The following is a 17,900-nucleotide window of genomic DNA, read 5'->3' on the forward strand; positions in this document are numbered from 1 at the left end:
CCTCGTTTGTTTCTTTGCATTTAGTCCTATATTGGAGCTCTTTGTTTTATCTTCAAAGCTGTACACAATTTTGTTCTTGTTCTACCATCAGCTTACCCTCTTTGCTACCACCAGACAGACAGACAACTGCCTCCATTTATTACATTTATTGCTGCTGCTGTTTGCATTCTGATATTCATTGATAAAATAAGAGCCATGTATTTGTGATTTACGAATTTTATTTCTCTGCAAACCAACAGTGCTTTTGAAGCTGTTAATGAGTGACAATATGGATGCAGTTGTGGAGGCTGTCAGAGTCTTTGGCAATCTTTCCCAGCATCATGAGATCCGTGACTTCATCATGCAGAAAAAGAGTGAGTTACTTTTGCATTTGTAGGAGTTCTATTTTTAAATGTCCATGGTTTTAAAAAGAAAAGATTGTTAATAAGCTGTCTCAGTTAAAGGGTACAATCAATCTTCCCTGATGTTTTGCAAATTAGGCAAACACTAGAATCCAATAATAGTCGTTATAAACACAATTTTATTTCAGTTTCATTAAAATGGCACTTGCACAAGGTAAATGCTACAAAACCCCTGTTTTTCCTAAAGTTTTAAATTTGAAATTTCCCTTTACTCAAATAGCTTTTCAGATCCTGCAGGTTAGTAGTGATATGATATAAAATTGAAATCCAACTAAAATCTCATTTATCTTCATAATCTCAGATTTTTGATTCCCATATTCGACCACTTGTTAGCACTTCGTAACGTGTGGCTAGGATGTGAATGCCTCAGCAAAGACCTGTTTGCCTCGGGTTGAAGTAGGATGCAAGTCTTCTTTGCTTTGGGTATCTAAAGAGCTTTGGGGAAAATGGCACACAGAGGGTGTGTCATCAGCTTAGACACCAGTTTACTGTAAATGTTTTGGTTTTTTTGGTTTGCTTCTTGGTGCTGAACATGAGGTGATCATATCACAGTATGCAACTCTTTATTGCAAGGGTGGCACATCACCCTTAGTAGCTAGTTACTGGTGAACAGTCTCAGTCAAAGGACTAAATTTTCCAGCTAGAAGAGACTGTGGTGTTGGTGTGCCAAGCTCAGGAATTGCTGAGAGGCTTCCTCTCAGTGAGGCCAGCCCAGCTCCCTGGCTGGGGCTGGCTCCACAGCTCCACAGTCAGTGCCAGCAGGTGCTGTGGGATGCTGGTCCCACAGAGCCCCAGGCTGCTGCACTTGCAGCTGGACTTGGTGCAGTCTGGGAAATCCCTGCACTCACAGGGGAAAGAACTTCCCCCTCTGAGTGCCAGATGCCAAATCCTTGCAGTTTCTGCTGGGATGGAGAGGGGGGGTGATACTTTCAAGAAATAAGCTGCAATTCAATTTGGTCAACTTAGCCTCTTCTGATGGGATTTTAACATTCCTTTGGTGTATATTTATTACTAGAATTCTTGGTTTGTTGATTTGGAAACTGGTGTTCAGCATGATGTTGCTCTGTCATGTGCCTCCTCTACAAATGTCGCGGTAATACACAACAAGGGTGAATTTTTGGGTAGCATATTCTGCATTAGACTGCTTTCTAATTAGTGTGCTGTAATGCCACTTGTATGGTAAATCCATCTTCCTAGTAATATTGTTTCCTTCTTTAAAATCCAGTATACAAGTTCATGATTGCTTTGCTGGATTCCAAGAACCGAGAGGTGTGTTTTCCTGCCTGTGGAGTTCTGCTCAATCTCACAGTAGATGAGAACAAACGAGCTTTTCTCATGGAAGAAGGAGGAATTGGAAAGTAAGTTCCTGATTGTGCTTGAGAAAAGGTAATTTTGAGGCGTTTGGCCAGAAAGTTCCAATTGGATTGTTTTTTTCTGGGGCCAGTAGTTTGTAATAAAGATGTGGATAGTGGATACTTAGTATCTAAAATTCTTGGAGAACCAGCTTTTCATAGAAGCCAATCCCACAAAAAAGTCTTACAAAGACCCTCTGTGATGTAGCAGCAGAGGGTACCTTAGAAGAAAGCAACTCATGTCTGGCTTTTCAGCAGCTGCTTGTGCTTGGCTTAACTAGATCCTAGGTGGGCTACAGTGAACAGCATAGTCAGTGTGTGTCTGAGGCAAGTGTGAGGATACTTCAGGAACTGATAAACCACATGGTCCCTTGCAATTTTTGTAACCACTTGGTGCTGTAGGGAAAACTACCTGATGTAGCCATGCTTGGCCGGGAACAGCTCCTGAGTCTCCTCTCTCTGGGACTACAAGTTTAAGGCACTATAACATTGTAAGGGGTATTAGACCTTGAAAAACCACCATGGATGCAACACTTGTGGCTTTGATGTTCAGATAATAGCAGATCCAGCTTAATTGGAGCAACATGAAAAATCATGTTCTGTGCTTGTAAAGCAGTTGGGACAGCCCAGAGTTATGAAACAATAAGCCTCCCTTTGAAATGCTTTCCTGTTCATACATAATATAATTACTTTTTTATACACTGTAAGCAATTAATAGTCTTCTTGTCCTTCCTTCTCATATTCTAGTTAACTTACAATATAAAGCTGGAAAAGGAGAATAAAAATAAGTTGCTGACAAAATGAATAATAAGTGTGAGAAATCTGTATTATATAAAATATTCTGTAGCCTATAGAATCTTATAAATTCAGAATTTCCTATACTGTGTCTGAAAATTTGTGAGGGAAAGAACAAAAAAAAATAACAGCATGGAATGAATCTAGAGAATTTGGTAGTGATTGTTAAGGAGATCATCCTGACTGTGCCAAACCAGCTCTATGGATTTTTGGAACTGAGGTTATTGTACCAATATATAGTGGCCCAAAGAAAATAGAGAATTAGTCTTTTCAGAGAGTTAAATTTAAAAAGAAAAATTAGTGCAAATTATTTTGGCTTTTCATTAGATGCCTCCTGTTGTTCCACAAGGACTGCCTTCAGAGAGGAGAAAGAAAGCAAACCTCTTTTTGAGTGGTCTTCAATGACTGATATTTTCAGCCATATCTGAATATAATAGTTATCCTGTACTAATCAACAGATTATAAATCTTTCTGTGGAGAAGTGAGGGAAGGAGGGGGTCCTAAGGTTGAAGAAAAGGTAGTTCTTTGATCATGGAAGTAGCAAATTCATTTGGATTTGTGTTGGTTTTTTTTGTTTGTTTTTCTTTTTTTTTTTGGTTGTTGGTTTTTTTTTTGGGTTTTTTGTTTTGTTTTGGTTGTTTTGGTTTTGTTTTTTTTTTAATGATGATTTGCTGTGTAGTCACATGGGTATCCTGGCTGAAGCTTTTTCTGCATTCCCAACGCCTTTTCCAGATGAATCATTTGTGCCTGATAAAGTTTGGCTCGGATTGCAATCTCTGCTTTAGTGGTAGCCACAGATTTGGGACAGTCCCATATTGTAGTGAAATTTGATGGAATTTTAGTATCTTTGAAATGGTTACATTTTCAAAGTATGTGAGTGAAATTGGTCAGGTGGGTTAGAAAGTTACAGAGGATGGGCAGCTGCAGGCAGGAACACGTGTAGACAAAAGGCATGTTCACATCCTTGGGGAGCTACACTAAATGAAAAGGGGCAAGTTACTGAGGAAAAAAGTAGCATCTGAAGTTTATTAATGTAGAATTTTCCTGCAAACTTCCATGGAGCTTGCGTATATTTCTAGACTGCCAGATTTTGAAGAGCTGAGGAGTAAATTCCATGGAACAAACCACTGGTTTTGTTTGGTACTGACAGGTTGGTTGACTGCTTACAAGACTTTGGGCCAGCAGACTGGCAGCTCTCGTGTTTGATCTGCAAAACCCTGTGGAACTACAGTGAGAACATGGCGAGCACGGCCTCCTGCTTCAGCGGAAACACCGAGGCGCTGCTGATGCTGCTCACAGCACTTCTAGGTGAGACCTGTAGTCTTGGCCTCTTTTCCTCAATGAAAGAAATGGAAGGAGCAAAATTAAAGCAGGATTAGTTTGGGTGGGAAGTCTGTCCTGCAGCTTTATTGGGTAGCCAGTGTGGACTGTCTAGCAACACAGTGGCCCCTGTGCAGCACACACTGGGCCCCTGGGGATCACGGCATTTCTGGGGTGCAGCAGGCTGACTTTGATGCCTGGCCACCTTTCTTGTCTCTCCATGGTCTCCTTGTGGGCAAGGACAACATCTGGTCCCTAAAGCCAGGAAGGGTGTGCTCTTTGCTTCACAAGGCTGAAAGGTTAATGTAAGGACCTTCATTTGCTTACCCAGTGGGATTTTTTCATCCAGGCATTTACTTTTGCTTCAAATTTTACATAGTTCAGTGGCTGTGTAATAGTCCTGTAGTCAGTATATATAATTTTCCTCCTTTAATTTTTGAGCAATGCTTTGCTTATGATTTTATTTTGGGTAGGTCATATGCAATTTTCTTGAAAAAATCTTTAAAATACAAATCGAATTGAAAGAAACTAACTATATTTGATATGGTTTTAATTGGAAATCGATTAAAGATGTATACTTACTGTTAGACCCAGACAGAACATGAAATCTCATGGTCTCTTTTGTTGTAGACAATCAGAAAAGTGGGTGGATTTGTGAGGACTTTTTTCCAGTTACAGCAGAATTACTGATATTCGCTGCTGTAATAGTTCCTTGTATTACATTCCTTGCTGTGATGGACTTTATCTTAATGTGTGCAGCAATTCCATCTATTTATCCGAAAATAGCAGTGTTTCAAGGTTATTACTGCACTTCTTAACATTCTGCAAGAGATCTACAAACTTTACAGCCACAATCATGCTTGAATTTTCTGGTATACAGCAAGGGGTATATATCTTTGTTTTAGAAAGTATATGCTTATGTGCTTTTGTTTTCCTATGCATTTAACACTGCTTATTGAAGCAATTGATTTGACTGAAGAGTTCAGGCTGGATAGCAATTGTAACTCTCATTGTATAGTATAACTTTCATCAACTGGAAGTTTGTGTACAATTGCAATTGCAGTTAGAGTATGCAGCTGTAATGGTAATTAATTAGGAAGAGGTTAGAATTAAATCAGAAGGCCAGTCATTCTTCACAGTCATTCTTCTAGTCAGAACAGGAGCTGTAGAAAAAGCACATCTTATTCATTGGATCTGGTTCCTCTGTGTGCAGAGAGCCAACAAATCTTAGTAATAGCAGCTGGTTAATATTGTCCTACATCTTCCTTCTCCCATTGTGTCCAGTAACAGCCTTGAACTGTCATTGCTCTGATTCTATCATTCAGGAAGCAGAAGGCAACTGCTGAAAGCCAGTGAACTGTACTTGAGCGTCAGCACACCCTCAGGAAGCGGAAAAAGTGGAGCATGGCACAGCAGACACCTCACTTCACCTGCTGTGCTTGGCCTCCTCCCTTTTATTTTTCCCTTCCCCATCTGGCACAGGATGACAAAAGATACAAGGAAGCAAAAGGGAATAGAAGTGGCCTGGAAAGATGTTGTGCCCAAGAGAAAGGCTGGACAAAGGGCACTGTTTGTTTTTCTTTTTCCCTGCCTGATCCCAGCAGCCTGGGATGCAGTGGCCTTGCTTTCCAATGGCACTTGTCATTCACCTTCTTTCAGCTGGTTGACTTTCATGTCACTCTGCTAGCTCAGAGCTTCTGGAGGCTGCTGTTCCCAAGCCCCTGGCAGCAGCTTTGCCTTGGCTCAGGCCCACACGAGCAGTGATGGAGATGAGCTTCTGTCTTGGGAACATTCTTCTGTTTGGTCATTCACTGAAAAGAAAGTTTCTCCCTCTCTCTCCAGACATTTTCTTGTGCTTTTACCTCCACTATCAATTCCAGGAGGTTATTTTGGAATCTCAGTCCATGTGAACTCTTACATGCCATGACAGAGCTTCCAGGGCTGCCAGCCTCTGTCTTGTTGGTATTTCAAGGATGGGCAGCCCTTGCAGACTGCAGGAGTCTGCACTCTAGTCTACAGTTTCCTCCACAGTATGCAGGCCCGCTGTGTTTGTCTTGTTCCTGGGCTTGCAGCCAGCACATATACTCTTTGGCCAGGACCCAATATTGCTGGTTTTTGAGGAGAGTCGTGGGAAAATTCAATTATCTGAGGATGCACAGCTTGCATATGGAACACTGATCCTCGCTGATCCCCAGCGCTACTCACGTTCTGCTTTGGGGAATTTACTGTTTCAGTTCAACACTTCGGCTTTGAACTGCTTCTGACCTTTGTTCTTGTAGGCTGGAATTCTTGACCTCAGTGATTTCATAAATATTCAGTCGACTTCTGGGGAGCACAGCTGTCTAATAAAAGGGAGAAATGCCTCTCACTCTGTGTTTGTACAGAGTTAATTTGGGTAGAAAAAAGCAGGAGTAGGCAAAGCAATTCTCCTTTAAAACAAATCCCATAATCCCTTATTTTTCACTTCAGGGTCTCTGGCTTCTCTGCTGCTGAGATTGATTTTAGGTATGTTGGGTTACTGTGCCATTGATATGACAAGAGCTAATGGCACAGGTTGCAATAAGACAAAATTCCAATTAAACATTAGGAAGAGATTTCCATCCTGGTGGGAATTAAGCTCTGGAACAAGCTGCTGTCCTAGAAGGTGTTAAGTACTCAACAGTATACAGACTAGAGCAAACTGATACATGGTGACTCTGCTCCAGAGATTTTTTCCCAACTTAAATTGTCCTATGACATCATCAAATATAGATTTGATGTCAAAGGCTGGATTTTGTCTCTGATTACAAGCTTTCTTCCTGCAGAGATATGACATCCTTCTTGAAAGAATGGGTGTTCTTTTCTTCTTTATTTTATTACAGAAAGACTCTAAATGTCATCTCCTTATGTAGAATCTCTTCTGCAGTCTTTCTCACAATCAGCCTCTGTTTAATTTTGGTAGTTGCAGTGTAGTGGCACAGGAGCCAAGTACTGCTTGCAGTTGCTGGTAACTTTGTGTGAGCTGGAGCCCATCTCCACACACAGGAATGTCATTTCTTCCTCCATACCTGTCTTAGCTCAGCCCATCTGATCTGCACAGGCACCTTGGCATGCTTTTGGATGGGAGTAAGTGCTGTTGGAGCATCTCTTTTTTACATAAAGTTTGACTCAAAATGTGGGTAACTGAAGTTTCTGTTCAGCCCCAAGTTGCCTAAGCCTGCTGTAACTGTGCAATAAGCTCCCTTGCAGAGTTATTTATTTAACACATTGTGAATCTGGTGCTTTTTCATAGTGTAGGCCATGGGTTAAGTATTGCTCATTTGGAGCAGGATTCTACCTTCATTTTAGGTCTGTTTATGGTCTAAAGCCTGTCAAATATCCTTCTGTTAAACTGTGTGGAAACATTTGTTCACATTATCAGTTGTGTTTGTGGATTCCTGATTCAGGAGAATGCTTCTGGTTAAAGACTGATTTGTATTTTCTCTAAGTGTTGATCTTTTTGCCATATTAAATGCTAAGCAGAATGGAGGGGGAAAAATTACTGATGACTTCCTTTCATTCTTAACATTGTCTTTAATAAAGATTGTCCTGCTGTTTTATTTTTGAAATTTGCAATGAAAGGAGGGCATCAGTAAATACAGTAAGTACCATGGCTCAAGTTCCTTCAGTGTGAGAGTAGATACAGCTTGAAAATGTCTCCAGATTAGAAGAGCAATTTGGGACAGAAAAAACATAGTTGTAATTAGATGACTGGATTGCTTACCTCAGCAAAATTGCTGTGGGCAGTATTGAACCCTGGGTACTTTCCAGACTGACAGTCACAGTAAATGATCAGTCTCTGAGACAGTTTTTGTCTCAGAGACACCTGTGAGGTGTGAGAATAGAAGAACTTGCAGTACCATTTTCACTGTTCTACTGGCATTACCATCCTTTATTTTCACTTAAATCTAAGACCCTCAAAGAGTGATGCTTAACTTATCTCAAGTGCAGTTGTTCCTAAGCCACCAGCTACACAGCTGGTAAGCTGTGTCACAAAATATGTAGTTGAGTATATTTTTATTTGGAACTGATGAGAGTATTTCCTTGATTACAGATGAAGAGGTAGAGTTGGAGTGCAGCCTTGACAGAGATATAAAGGACTGCCAAAGAGTATATTGGGAAAGAGAGTTCAAGCCCGTGGCAGAAAAACTTCTTGACAGAATTCAAAGCCATCACTCTTCAGCTGAGTCTATCACTCCCTTTTAATCAGTCGGGGTGTTTTTGTCAGGTAAGTTGTATATTTCTTATATACCTGTACATTGCCAGTGATAAGCTTGTTGGAGAGCATGACTTTTTAAAAAAAGTCAGAAAAGCCTGGCATTTATGTACTGGATGCTATCTTCTGAAGAGCTTGTATGAAATCTTTGCATGTGTAATTACTTTTTACAATATAACTGAGCTGATGAAGCAGCTGTTCAGTGTGACTTGTCTAGTAATTGCATTGTTTCTTGACTGGAAAAATAAAACAAAAATATTTGCTGAACTTCTACTTTTTAAAAGGTAAGTTATGAGTGAGTACTTGGACCTCTGTGGTACCAAAAATGCTGTGCAAATGAATGTTATGTGTCAGGAGTCACATCTTACCTACAGACTTTGACATGCTTTTACCTTAAGAAACTTCTGTGACAGAGTAACCCGGTGCTATTGGGGCACTGTCCTGTGTTCCTTTATGAGCTTCACTCTTCAGATCAAACACAGTCGGTGGTCAGAGCAGTCACCCCCTTTTCCTTCTGACACTCGGGACAAGGGTCTAGGGTATCCCAGCTAACCCAGCTGCTGCCTTGATACTTGTGGGATGTAGGTCCAGCTGTGCTGGTCTTTCTTGAATTGGGACTTCCCATCTTTAGGCAAAACACCTATATCCCTGATGTCAGAGAATTTCAGTTGGTCCCACACTCCCAGGAGCCGCCTGTGTGCCTTGTCTCAGATTTCTTAGCCAGCTGTCTCCCCTGAGCCTGTGTTTCCATCTGTGGGACCGTAACAGGCCTCTTTCTCCCTGTTCCCCCTGACTGCTGCTGGCTTGTTTATTGCTCAGTTTTCATCCTTGCAGCTTGTAGCCCATGGATTAGCTCAGCAGGTGCATCACTGGCCTCGAGTGTTAACAGCCCAGTTGGCCACAGCGAGCTTTACAGACCTGACCCATTTCTCTCTTTCCTGACCTCAGATTACTGAGAATAAGCAGCTGTGCAGGGGCTCCTGCTCCTGCGGGTCAGCAGCATCGCGCTGGGCCATGTGCAGCAGGAACTGCTCCAGCTCCTCTCTGGGAGAGGCTGGAGGAATTTGTTGGGAGGCAGTGATTCCTAGCTCCCTCAGTGGCACTGTTCTCTCTACCTTTGGTAGTGGCGAGACCTCTGCATCCAGGTTAGGAGAGAGAGGCTAGGAAGTAGTGCCATGGTAGAAGGGCAGCAAGACTTCTTTCCTAGTTTAGATCCCTGCTTTTATGGGGCAGGGAAAGGGATATTTTGTGGTCCAGGTTTTGGGAGTGATGAGGAGGAAACTTCAGTGAAAGTGATAAAATTTGCTCCATTCTTTGTGTCTCAGCAGCTCAGGTGTTACTTGTGCCCAGTAAGGCTCAGGCCCTGCTTTGGGAGCTGGTGTGGTGGCAGCCTCTGTCACGGCAATCCACAGGAGAAAAGTGCTCAGTATTCAGTGTGGTTTGGCTCCAACAACAGCTCTGCTCAGCTCAGAAATATCTCAATTATCATCCCTTCTTTTGCCATTTTAATTTTAGCTGAAGTTGAAGGGAAGATAAATGGCTTCAATGTCCCATTTGTTTCTGGGAGAAAAGAATGGATTTGCTTTGAGAGAGTATTAAAGAAAGGATGACGGGTAAGCAGTCCCTATGGGGAAGAAGCTGGAGGCATTTGTTCCTGGCATGTGTGTCACAGAAAGGCAGGCAAACATCCAGCTGTGCAGGGCAGGGTGGGAGCACTGGAAAAGGCCCCGGTGGCTAAGCCCAGTTAGCAGGACTAATCGGAATTGACAAGGGCTGACTCTGTCAGAAAGCAGTTGATACTGATGGCTGACTCAAGTCAAGGTGGTCCTTGGATAATTAAGATGTGCTCAAATACAACATTAATTATGTCAGTTATTACTGATCAAACTATAACGAAGAGCCTGAAGCACTGAGTCTGCAGCTGGGCAGAGCTGGGGTTCCTGGGGCAGCCACCATGTGTGAGCTCTGGCCTTTGTACAGGAAGAGGCACCTTCAGAGTAGCTGATTGAGAAGAGAGGGTGGCAGAGGACTCCTGAGCACTCCTCTGGTTGAGCTATACCAGCCTCTGTCTTTCCCTGGAGATAAGCCTGTGAGCAGTAAGAAGCAGCACCAGAATGCTGGATTTCAGGTGTGTTCTTATGGCATAATTTACCATTTGGGTACCTCTGCCACAGACCTCAGTGCAGCAGCTCTCTGGTGTCCAGGAGCCCTTTCCTGTTGTCCTCTGGGGAGAGCTGCCAGCACAACAGCTGAGGTACTTGAGAGGCTGCTGCACTTCACAGCCATGGGCAGGGAGCTGGGATTGCCTGCAGGTTGTGGCTTGTTTTCTGATGGCAGCTGTGACCAGATAAAGCCATTCACACATGGATCCACTGCAGTGTTTACTGCTTGAAAAGTGAGAGGGCACTTGGATGTGGCTGAAAGCGTAGGATGAAAACGGCCAGTTTATGTTTCTTGGAAAAATTCATGTCTACCTTTGACCTCAGAAAGCACTGGGAGACTCAAGCACTGCAGAAACTTTTCACAGACTGGAAAGGCACAACTCAGTTGTACAATGCCCTTAAGACAGGAAAGTTTTGCTCTGTTTTTGGAACATTAAAAATCCTGTATTTTCAGTTAAAAGGAAGCACCAGATGCTTCCTGTTAGTCACAATTTTTGACAGTTTATTAATCTTTCTCCCCTAGATCTTTTTAGATATTTTAACTTCTTGGACTGTAAACTTAAAACTGTTCTCAGAAAGTTCTGTAGAAAGAGAAACCAGTCTGAGCTGAGACCCACGCAAGAGGACAGACATTAAACTGCTTATGGTCTTGGGAAAATCCATTTTGCATAATCACAGAAAAATCTTAGAATCAGCTGAGTTGGAAAGGACCCATCAGCATAATCAAGTCAAATTCCTGGTCCTGCACCAGACACCCCAAGAATCACACCTTGTGCCTGAGAGCTTTGTCCAAATGGGTGAAAATATCAGCAGTACACAAGAAGTGTTCCCAGTACAGTTAGTGAAGCTCTGGCTCTGTTTTTAAACTTCTCCTCCCACCATTTTAGACTCAGTTAAAAAAATTCATGGGTCATGATTTTAACTGTTTGCTCAGTTACTGTTTGAAACATTTAAAATGGTCTTAGAAAACCAGTAGGAACAGAAGCCTAAAGTTAAACCACACAGAAACACCAAGAGAAAAAGTTGTTACCTTTATTTCAAAAATACCAGTAATACTGACAAATTTAAAAAGCAATTCACACTCATACAAAAGTATTCATGTGTTCTCCAAAACCACTGTATATTAAACGTCAGCATTTTAATCACGTTTTGATTTACTAAAAATAGATGTTTTTTAGCCTAGTTATTTAAGCAACTGCAAAAATCATTAAGACCAGCATTGGGCATGTAATACAGTAGGACTGTTTGGCAGTCTAGAACAACATTCCCACGCCTTTTCCTAGCTCCTTCTTGGTTCATCCATGAAAAGGAGTATGAGAAGCTACTCGACACTTTGTGTAGGTAGATCTCTAAGAAGCTCTGAGGACTCCAGTCCCCTTCTTTCCATAGGAAGACCATTGCACTTTGGAGCTCACAAAATAATGCTGAACAAACATCCTGTTTTTAAGGCTAGACTAGTTGAGAAAATTGACTGCTATCTTTCAAATTATCAGTGTGGACAGAAGAGGTTTAGTTCTGATTAAACAGGGAATCTAAATAACAAGGCTTTTTTGAAACCACACACAGTAAAGGCTCAGACAATAGCAGTGCTCACTTTCACTTCTAGCTCAACTGGAACAGCCTGGGTCTGTTCACTCCACCTGCACAAATAGCAGCATCAAGATTTTCTAAAATTATTCTCGTAGGGAAAGCAAATGTCATCAAGTCCCAGTTCTTTTCGCACTCTGACTCCTGCAGTATTTGCCTTAACACAAGATCTATGTATCTATGGTTTGCTATATTGCCACAAGTTCAGAGAATGTCCCGGGCTGTCTAAAGCCAAAATACCATGAGCAGGCAGCACTTCTGCACAACCCTGTCTGTCAACCGCCAAGCATTCGCTGCCCAGCGGCAGCAATGATATTCCAAACATGGAAATAGCTGAAACTAAAGGAGTTATGGCACAATGGGCATCTTAACTTATAGCTACTGTTGGTCCTGAGGCTTCGTATCCTCCTCTGCCATACTGCAGCTGCAGAACATTCCAACGTCGACAGGCAGCCAGAGACATCAGGTCATATAGCGAGTAATAGCTCTCAGAGCATAAAGTAGTTCGGCTTGCATCCGAGCTTCTACCAGAAGCAAATTTACATGGACCTTCAGGAGAGAGAAGAAGTTCCGCTGTAGCACCGTGCTCACCACCACGTGCTGCAGCCAAAGGACGCCTGGGGGCTGTGGGTGTTGTGCTGGTGCAGCAGCAGCAGGGGAGCACTGCCTGTGTCACCAGCCACACCTCACTGTGGAGCTCACTGACGGGGGCAGAGGAACCAATGCCACACTCGGTACTGTGGCACTGGCTCACAGGCACACTTACAAAGGGCCAGGGCCATAGGGAGAGGAAATTATCCTTTATCAGACTTTAGCTGGAAAAAACAGACAAGCTTTCAAGCACGCAAGCCCTTCTTTGGAGCACAATATGCACAGCTTGTTCAGTTTCAATGAGGCTAATAATTAAAGGCAGAAGGGTAGTGAGTATCTGTGGAGCAGAGGGGGGTGCTAGCAAAGGTAGGGGTGATAAGGACATTTGCCCCCAAGGACTGAGAAAGAAACAGAGAGAGCTTCCACCTGAAAAACACAGAGTGGTTGGTCAAGGTGAAGCACCAGAAAAACTCTCAAGTGTCATAAACCCTCTATCTCTACTGAGACACAGGTGTTTAGTAGCTCCTGGAGCTAAGAATTTCAGTTCCCCAGATCATCTCCTCAATGCCTTTACTGCATTTCTTTTAGGATGAAATCAAAAACTTGTTGGGGGGAGGGTGTGAAAGTATTTTTTCACTGACAGCAGGTTGCTCTGAGTTTGCTCTGGCATGTACAGGTTGTATGTGGTTTAATTTGCATAATATCTGTGAAGATGTAGGTTATTGCGTTCAGTGACACATATGTGAATGAGCCTTTGCTTTTAATGGCTATGGAGATGCAAAGTTTTGGGCTTTAAAGAAAGATTTGTGTGCTTGGAATGTTCATCTATCACAGTCTAACCAAATCATAGATAGTGTCGTACTTGAACAATCTTAAATCATTGTAGTTACAGGACCCTGCTTTAAGGGGTTTATCAAGAAATAGAGCCTTTAGTAATATGAGCATTAATGATTTCTGCATCTTTATGTTTCAGCATTGACTTTAAGTGAGGTCAAGAAATACCTTTCAAAAGAAAAACTGAAGGATATAAACTTAATGGATTCAATATCTGGGAGCTGACAGCAGGAAATGTGACTGGGAGGTGTAATTCAGGCTGTAACCCAGCAGCAGAGCTTTTAGGCTTTGATTAAAAAACTGTTTTGGGACTATCCATGCCAGAAGGGCTAGGGGACTGGAAACACCCTGGGCCAGCCAGAGACCTGTTCCAGGTCTGCTGCCAAGAGATGGATGGATCGTGCACCACTTTGCTGCCTCTCTGGGATACAGGCAGTACTGACTGCAGTTGAGGTGAAGCTGTACCAATCTCATGTCTAACCCCCTGTACTTCTCAGAGCTTGCCCACTCCATGTCAGCTGTTAGCCAGCACACAGGCAGGAGGAAAGGGGAGGTTATTTCAGCCTGGGAACACAACACTTCCCAATGACTTGACTGTGAGCAGAACACCAGGAGCACCAGCTAAAGCTTAAGCTGTGTGGCAGTGGCTGCCAGGGAGACACTGATCTGGGGCCCGTGGCTGTCTCTCAGCATGCACACCAACTGTACCTTCTCAGAGTGTTCAAACTGTCTCCAGAAGCTATCATACATTCTTTTTGTGGTCTTTTCAGGAGTGCAAACCACAGTCTTGATATAAACTTTAAAGCTGCGGTCCAACAACTGATTAATTTCACCATAGTCATAATCATCATATCTGTTTGGAATTGAAAGAAAACACTTTCATTTTCAAGCAGCAGTCATTACACTTGCATTGTTTCTAAGTTCCTATGGCAAAACAAATTATTGGGTAAGTGTAACACCAGTGGCCCTCCTCCATAAACAAAAGTATGTTTAAAAATATGTGCATGCTTGCTTAATAAATAGTTCTGGTTCATCCCAAGCAATAAAAGCCAATGCATTTAGAGCAAAAACAGTAAAACTGACCTTATTCCAAACATACAATGAATATAGTTCCAAATAGCTCGTCTTAGCATTGAGGTATCCACATCTTTGTGCATGGCCATTGTGTTGTAAGTCAGATTATAAGCAATATGGAACTTCTCATCAAGTAGTTGTCCCACATCTGGATAAAGACGATTAACCAAGGAATAGCCGTGGTCTTCCCAGGAATAATCCTTCGAATAAGTAAAAATGAAGAATTGAGCATTTCAGAAATGAACTTGTGGAGACCCAGAGCTTTAATATAGTTAAACATCCCAGGGCAGATAATCCAATGGGGATGGGGGTTGTTAATTTGTTGGCTTAATTTAAGCCTCACCCATGGGGGCAGTGAGAACAAAGCCATTTCCAGGTTTGGTATCTGGTACAATGAGCAGGTTGTTCCCTAAGCCTCCTGATGGCAGCCCCCAGCCTTTACCTGAACACGAAAGGTGGGCACATGCATTCCGTGTCTGGAGAAGTCTTTGTAACCATAGCTCGTATCCTCAAAGTGGCGAGACACATCTCTTGTTGCTGCAGATTCTTCATCTTCTGTTAATGTCAAATAGAATTTCACACAATTTGTAAGGAACAAATTGGAAGTGTATGAGCAGAACTCCTGCAGAAGAATGGGTCTCTGTGCTTTTTAATCAAAAATACATTTTCACTGGACTACCTGTATTAAGATTCTCTGGTACAGCTCTGTGACTGCAGCTATGGTGTTCAGAGGCAACTCCAGGAAAAACACTCAGGTTTTTTTCTTACAGACAAACATCTTTTTTGCCCTTCTGTTGTACTGCAGTCTTCACCCTGAATCTAGGGGAAGTTTTCCCCCTAACTCAAGAGGTCTGTAAAAATGTCAGGGGAAAAATTTGGTTTGGAACAGAGCTTATTAAAAGAGAGACTTTGAGACTCTCATGCCAAGTGTGTCTCAGAGGAAATTGTATTGAAGAGGCCATTACAACCCTAAACTTTTAATAGATTTTGCCTCTCAGTCATCTGAAAAGTAATGTTTCATACACTTAAATAGCAAAGCACATCAAGTGTCTTGTTTTAGAGCATCTTGCAAGATGCATAAATATCCCGTGAAACTTCTAAAACTCTCCAGAGAGAGTCCATTTCTTCTGGAGATTTCTATTAAACACAATTCTGGTCAGAGAGTGTTTTGGTGTGTCTGTGAGCAGCCACAAATCTTGGCACTACTTTGCTTTTAAGTGTTCCTGAGAGAAATCAAGGCATCCCTAATCTTGATTCCTTCAAAGAAATGGTAATGTTTGTGTGACATCTAATAGCACTTCTTTTTCCTTTTGCAGGAATATTTCTACAAATAATTTGGAAAAGTCTTAATAAATACATATACAGACTACATCTGCGCTACCTGAAGAGCACACAAACATGCTTTCTCTCTTCTCTCTTTCAAAACGTGTGGCCATCTCTTCTTGGCTGGCTTCCTCTTCATCTCTGCACTCCTGCAGCTGCTTCATCTTCTCCATAAGAGCTTCAACTTCACAGACAGACTCTGTAGACTAAAAAGAAGAGAAAGACATTTCAATTTTATGCAACAGGAACTGACAATGATGGCAGAAATTGCCAAGCCAGAAAGTTTAAACACAACTGAAATCCTTTACATCTTTAAATAAAGATTTTTCAAAGAGCACAGTTTTTGAAAGAAACCTGTACTGACACAATGGCTTACATTTAGTCATCATCTTTTCTTAATTAGACCCCTGGTATTTTTAGCATGATTTAATAATCACAGCATTTTGGAACAAGTTGTTCTCACACTAAAATTAGTTTCTCTTAGTCTAAATGTTCAGCAACTGAAAAACAAGGAGCTGTAACAGAAATTCTGATAGAGGAAGTAACCACAATTTACCACCCAACTGTATTTTTCTCCTCCTCTGCTCAGAGAAGAAACATTTAAGGAAAAAGGAAGATGAGTATAAGTGCAGATTTAATGAAGCCTCGAAAGCCAGTGCAAGATAATCGTCTTTCACAAGAGTTGTTTTAACACCACAGGAATTCAGTTATTGATCTTGTAAACATTCATCAGCACCAAAGTAGAGTAAAATTATCTTTAATTTATACAGTTCTGCCCCTTTCCTCCCTGCCTTCTGCAGTTTGGTCCTTCAGAGAGCCAGCAAGCTCCATCAAACAAATTTAAATGCCACCCACACCACTGCAGTAAAATATCACAGGCAAGGATTTTGCAGTGAGAACACCCTCATGGCTGTTCTTAAACCAACATTTAGTTCACATAATTGTTTTCACCAAGGGAAAACAAGTCCAGATCAGCATAACTGCTGCAGGCAGGAGAGAGTGTTTTAAAGAGAGTCACAAAGTTGTGAATGATCCGTTAAAAATGGTCCATTGTGTGATGCATGACAAACACCTCAAGGCAAAAAAGTCAGAGCCTGAAACCAAAGGAAGAGCCAACTTTCCACTGCACTGATGAAAAAAGCATTCCTGGCCACTGCTGCTTAGGACACTGTCATGAACTAGCTGAGGCTGGGACTCATCGAAGTTCATCTTTATGCATGACAAGTAGAAAAAAAACCAGAGATTATGAGATTGTGTCTGCTTCTGCCTTTGGTAGCTTTCCCCAGCTTCCAGGTATCATTTCAGCTCCTCCTAAATGCATTTTTTCAATATGCACACCTGGATTAGGCCATCAACCTCACTCTCAAAAGAATGAAAAGAGACAGGCACCCTCCACATATTAAGTTTACAAAGAAATTACTATTGTTGGAAGAAATTGTTTGTTCAGACAGACACTTACTGGAATACTTCCAGCTGGGCTGGCATGGATTTCATCCACCCCGTGGTAACCATTTGTTATATCACATATGCAATAATTACTGACAGAGGGGGGCCTGAAGGTGTGACCCCCTTCACAGTCGATCTCTGGGCTGATCCCACAGCCAAACGTGAAGGAAGCAAGGGAGTGGTAGTGTGTAAGGAGAACGACTGCATGGATCAGCTCTGCCAGGGACCAGCTGTTCTCTTCTGTCTTCAGAAGTTGCTTTAAAAACAATGCAAAACAAAAGTATTAATTCGTTTGACCCCACCTTAATGCAGTTTATCAACGCATTGCTTTGTCAGCTAAAATTACTTTGCTGACATCCAAACATGCTTCCTAACTCTCTGCTGCCATTAGTGTGCTCAGTGACCTGCCAGACACAGACCTGCATGGTTACGCCACAAAGGACACAACTTCTCTCCCCTCTCTGTCCCTGGGCAGTTGAGTAAGTTGGAGTTTCTGTTTTGCACCATGTGGTTTCTATCAAGGCCATATTGACTTGCATTGAAATTTCACACCTCTGATGAAGGTGCAACCACAACTGTTGCATGTTTGTTCAAGTGGTCTTTACAACATCAGAAAAGCCAGGCAACTCCTTGCAGATCAGCTGTGTAAAAACCTGGCACAGGCTCCCTCCACCTTGTCCCTGTGGGTGGAATGCTCTAGATTTGACAAGAAGCTTCAAACCCCAACTTCCCCTTCAGGCAGGAAAGTGTGGGAGGTTTGGGGCCTTCTGGCAAAGCCTGT

General features: G+C 42.2%; 2 protein-coding genes across 10 annotated transcripts in view; one reads left to right on the forward strand and one right to left on the reverse strand.

The window, feature by feature from the left end:
• The window catches only part of ARMC2 (armadillo repeat containing 2), a 69,957-nt gene extending 53,947 nt beyond the window's left edge, over positions 1 to 16,010 (forward strand). For 4 of the 5 annotated variants that reach the window (XM_021553773.4, XM_085574973.1, XM_085574976.1 and 1 more), the window contains 5 exons: positions 240 to 353; positions 1,627 to 1,759; positions 3,699 to 3,856; positions 7,941 to 8,114; positions 15,667 to 16,010. In XM_021553773.4, coding sequence (XP_021409448.3) covers positions 240 to 353; positions 1,627 to 1,759; positions 3,699 to 3,856; positions 7,941 to 8,092 — 557 coding nt within the window. In that variant the 3' untranslated portion in view covers positions 8,093 to 8,114; positions 15,667 to 16,010. Of the gene's footprint in view, positions 1 to 239; positions 354 to 1,626; positions 1,788 to 3,698; positions 3,857 to 7,940; positions 8,115 to 15,666 lie in introns of those variants that run through there. The other variant, XM_085574974.1, reaches the window with a different exon arrangement.
• The window catches only part of SESN1 (sestrin 1), a 78,511-nt gene continuing 71,893 nt past the window's right edge, over positions 11,283 to 17,900 (reverse strand). For 4 of the 5 annotated variants that reach the window (XM_021553768.4, XM_085574977.1, XM_085574979.1 and 1 more), the window contains 6 exons: positions 17,133 to 17,375; positions 15,732 to 15,879; positions 14,793 to 14,905; positions 14,360 to 14,550; positions 13,985 to 14,129; positions 11,283 to 12,400 (listed from right to left, as the gene is read on the reverse strand). In XM_021553768.4, the coding sequence (XP_021409443.1) occupies positions 12,314 to 12,400; positions 13,985 to 14,129; positions 14,360 to 14,550; positions 14,793 to 14,905; positions 15,732 to 15,879; positions 17,133 to 17,375 (927 nt within the window). In that variant the 3' untranslated portion in view covers positions 11,283 to 12,313. The remainder of the gene's footprint in view (positions 12,401 to 13,984; positions 14,130 to 14,359; positions 14,551 to 14,792; positions 14,906 to 15,731; positions 15,880 to 17,132; positions 17,376 to 17,900) is intronic. The other variant, XM_085574978.1, reaches the window with a different exon arrangement.

The sequence above is a fragment of the Lonchura striata genome, chromosome 3 (assembly GCF_050655825.1).
Source record: "Lonchura striata isolate lonStrDom1 chromosome 3, ASM5065582v1, whole genome shotgun sequence".
In the NCBI taxonomy this organism is placed as follows: domain Eukaryota; kingdom Metazoa; phylum Chordata; class Aves; order Passeriformes; family Estrildidae; genus Lonchura; species Lonchura striata.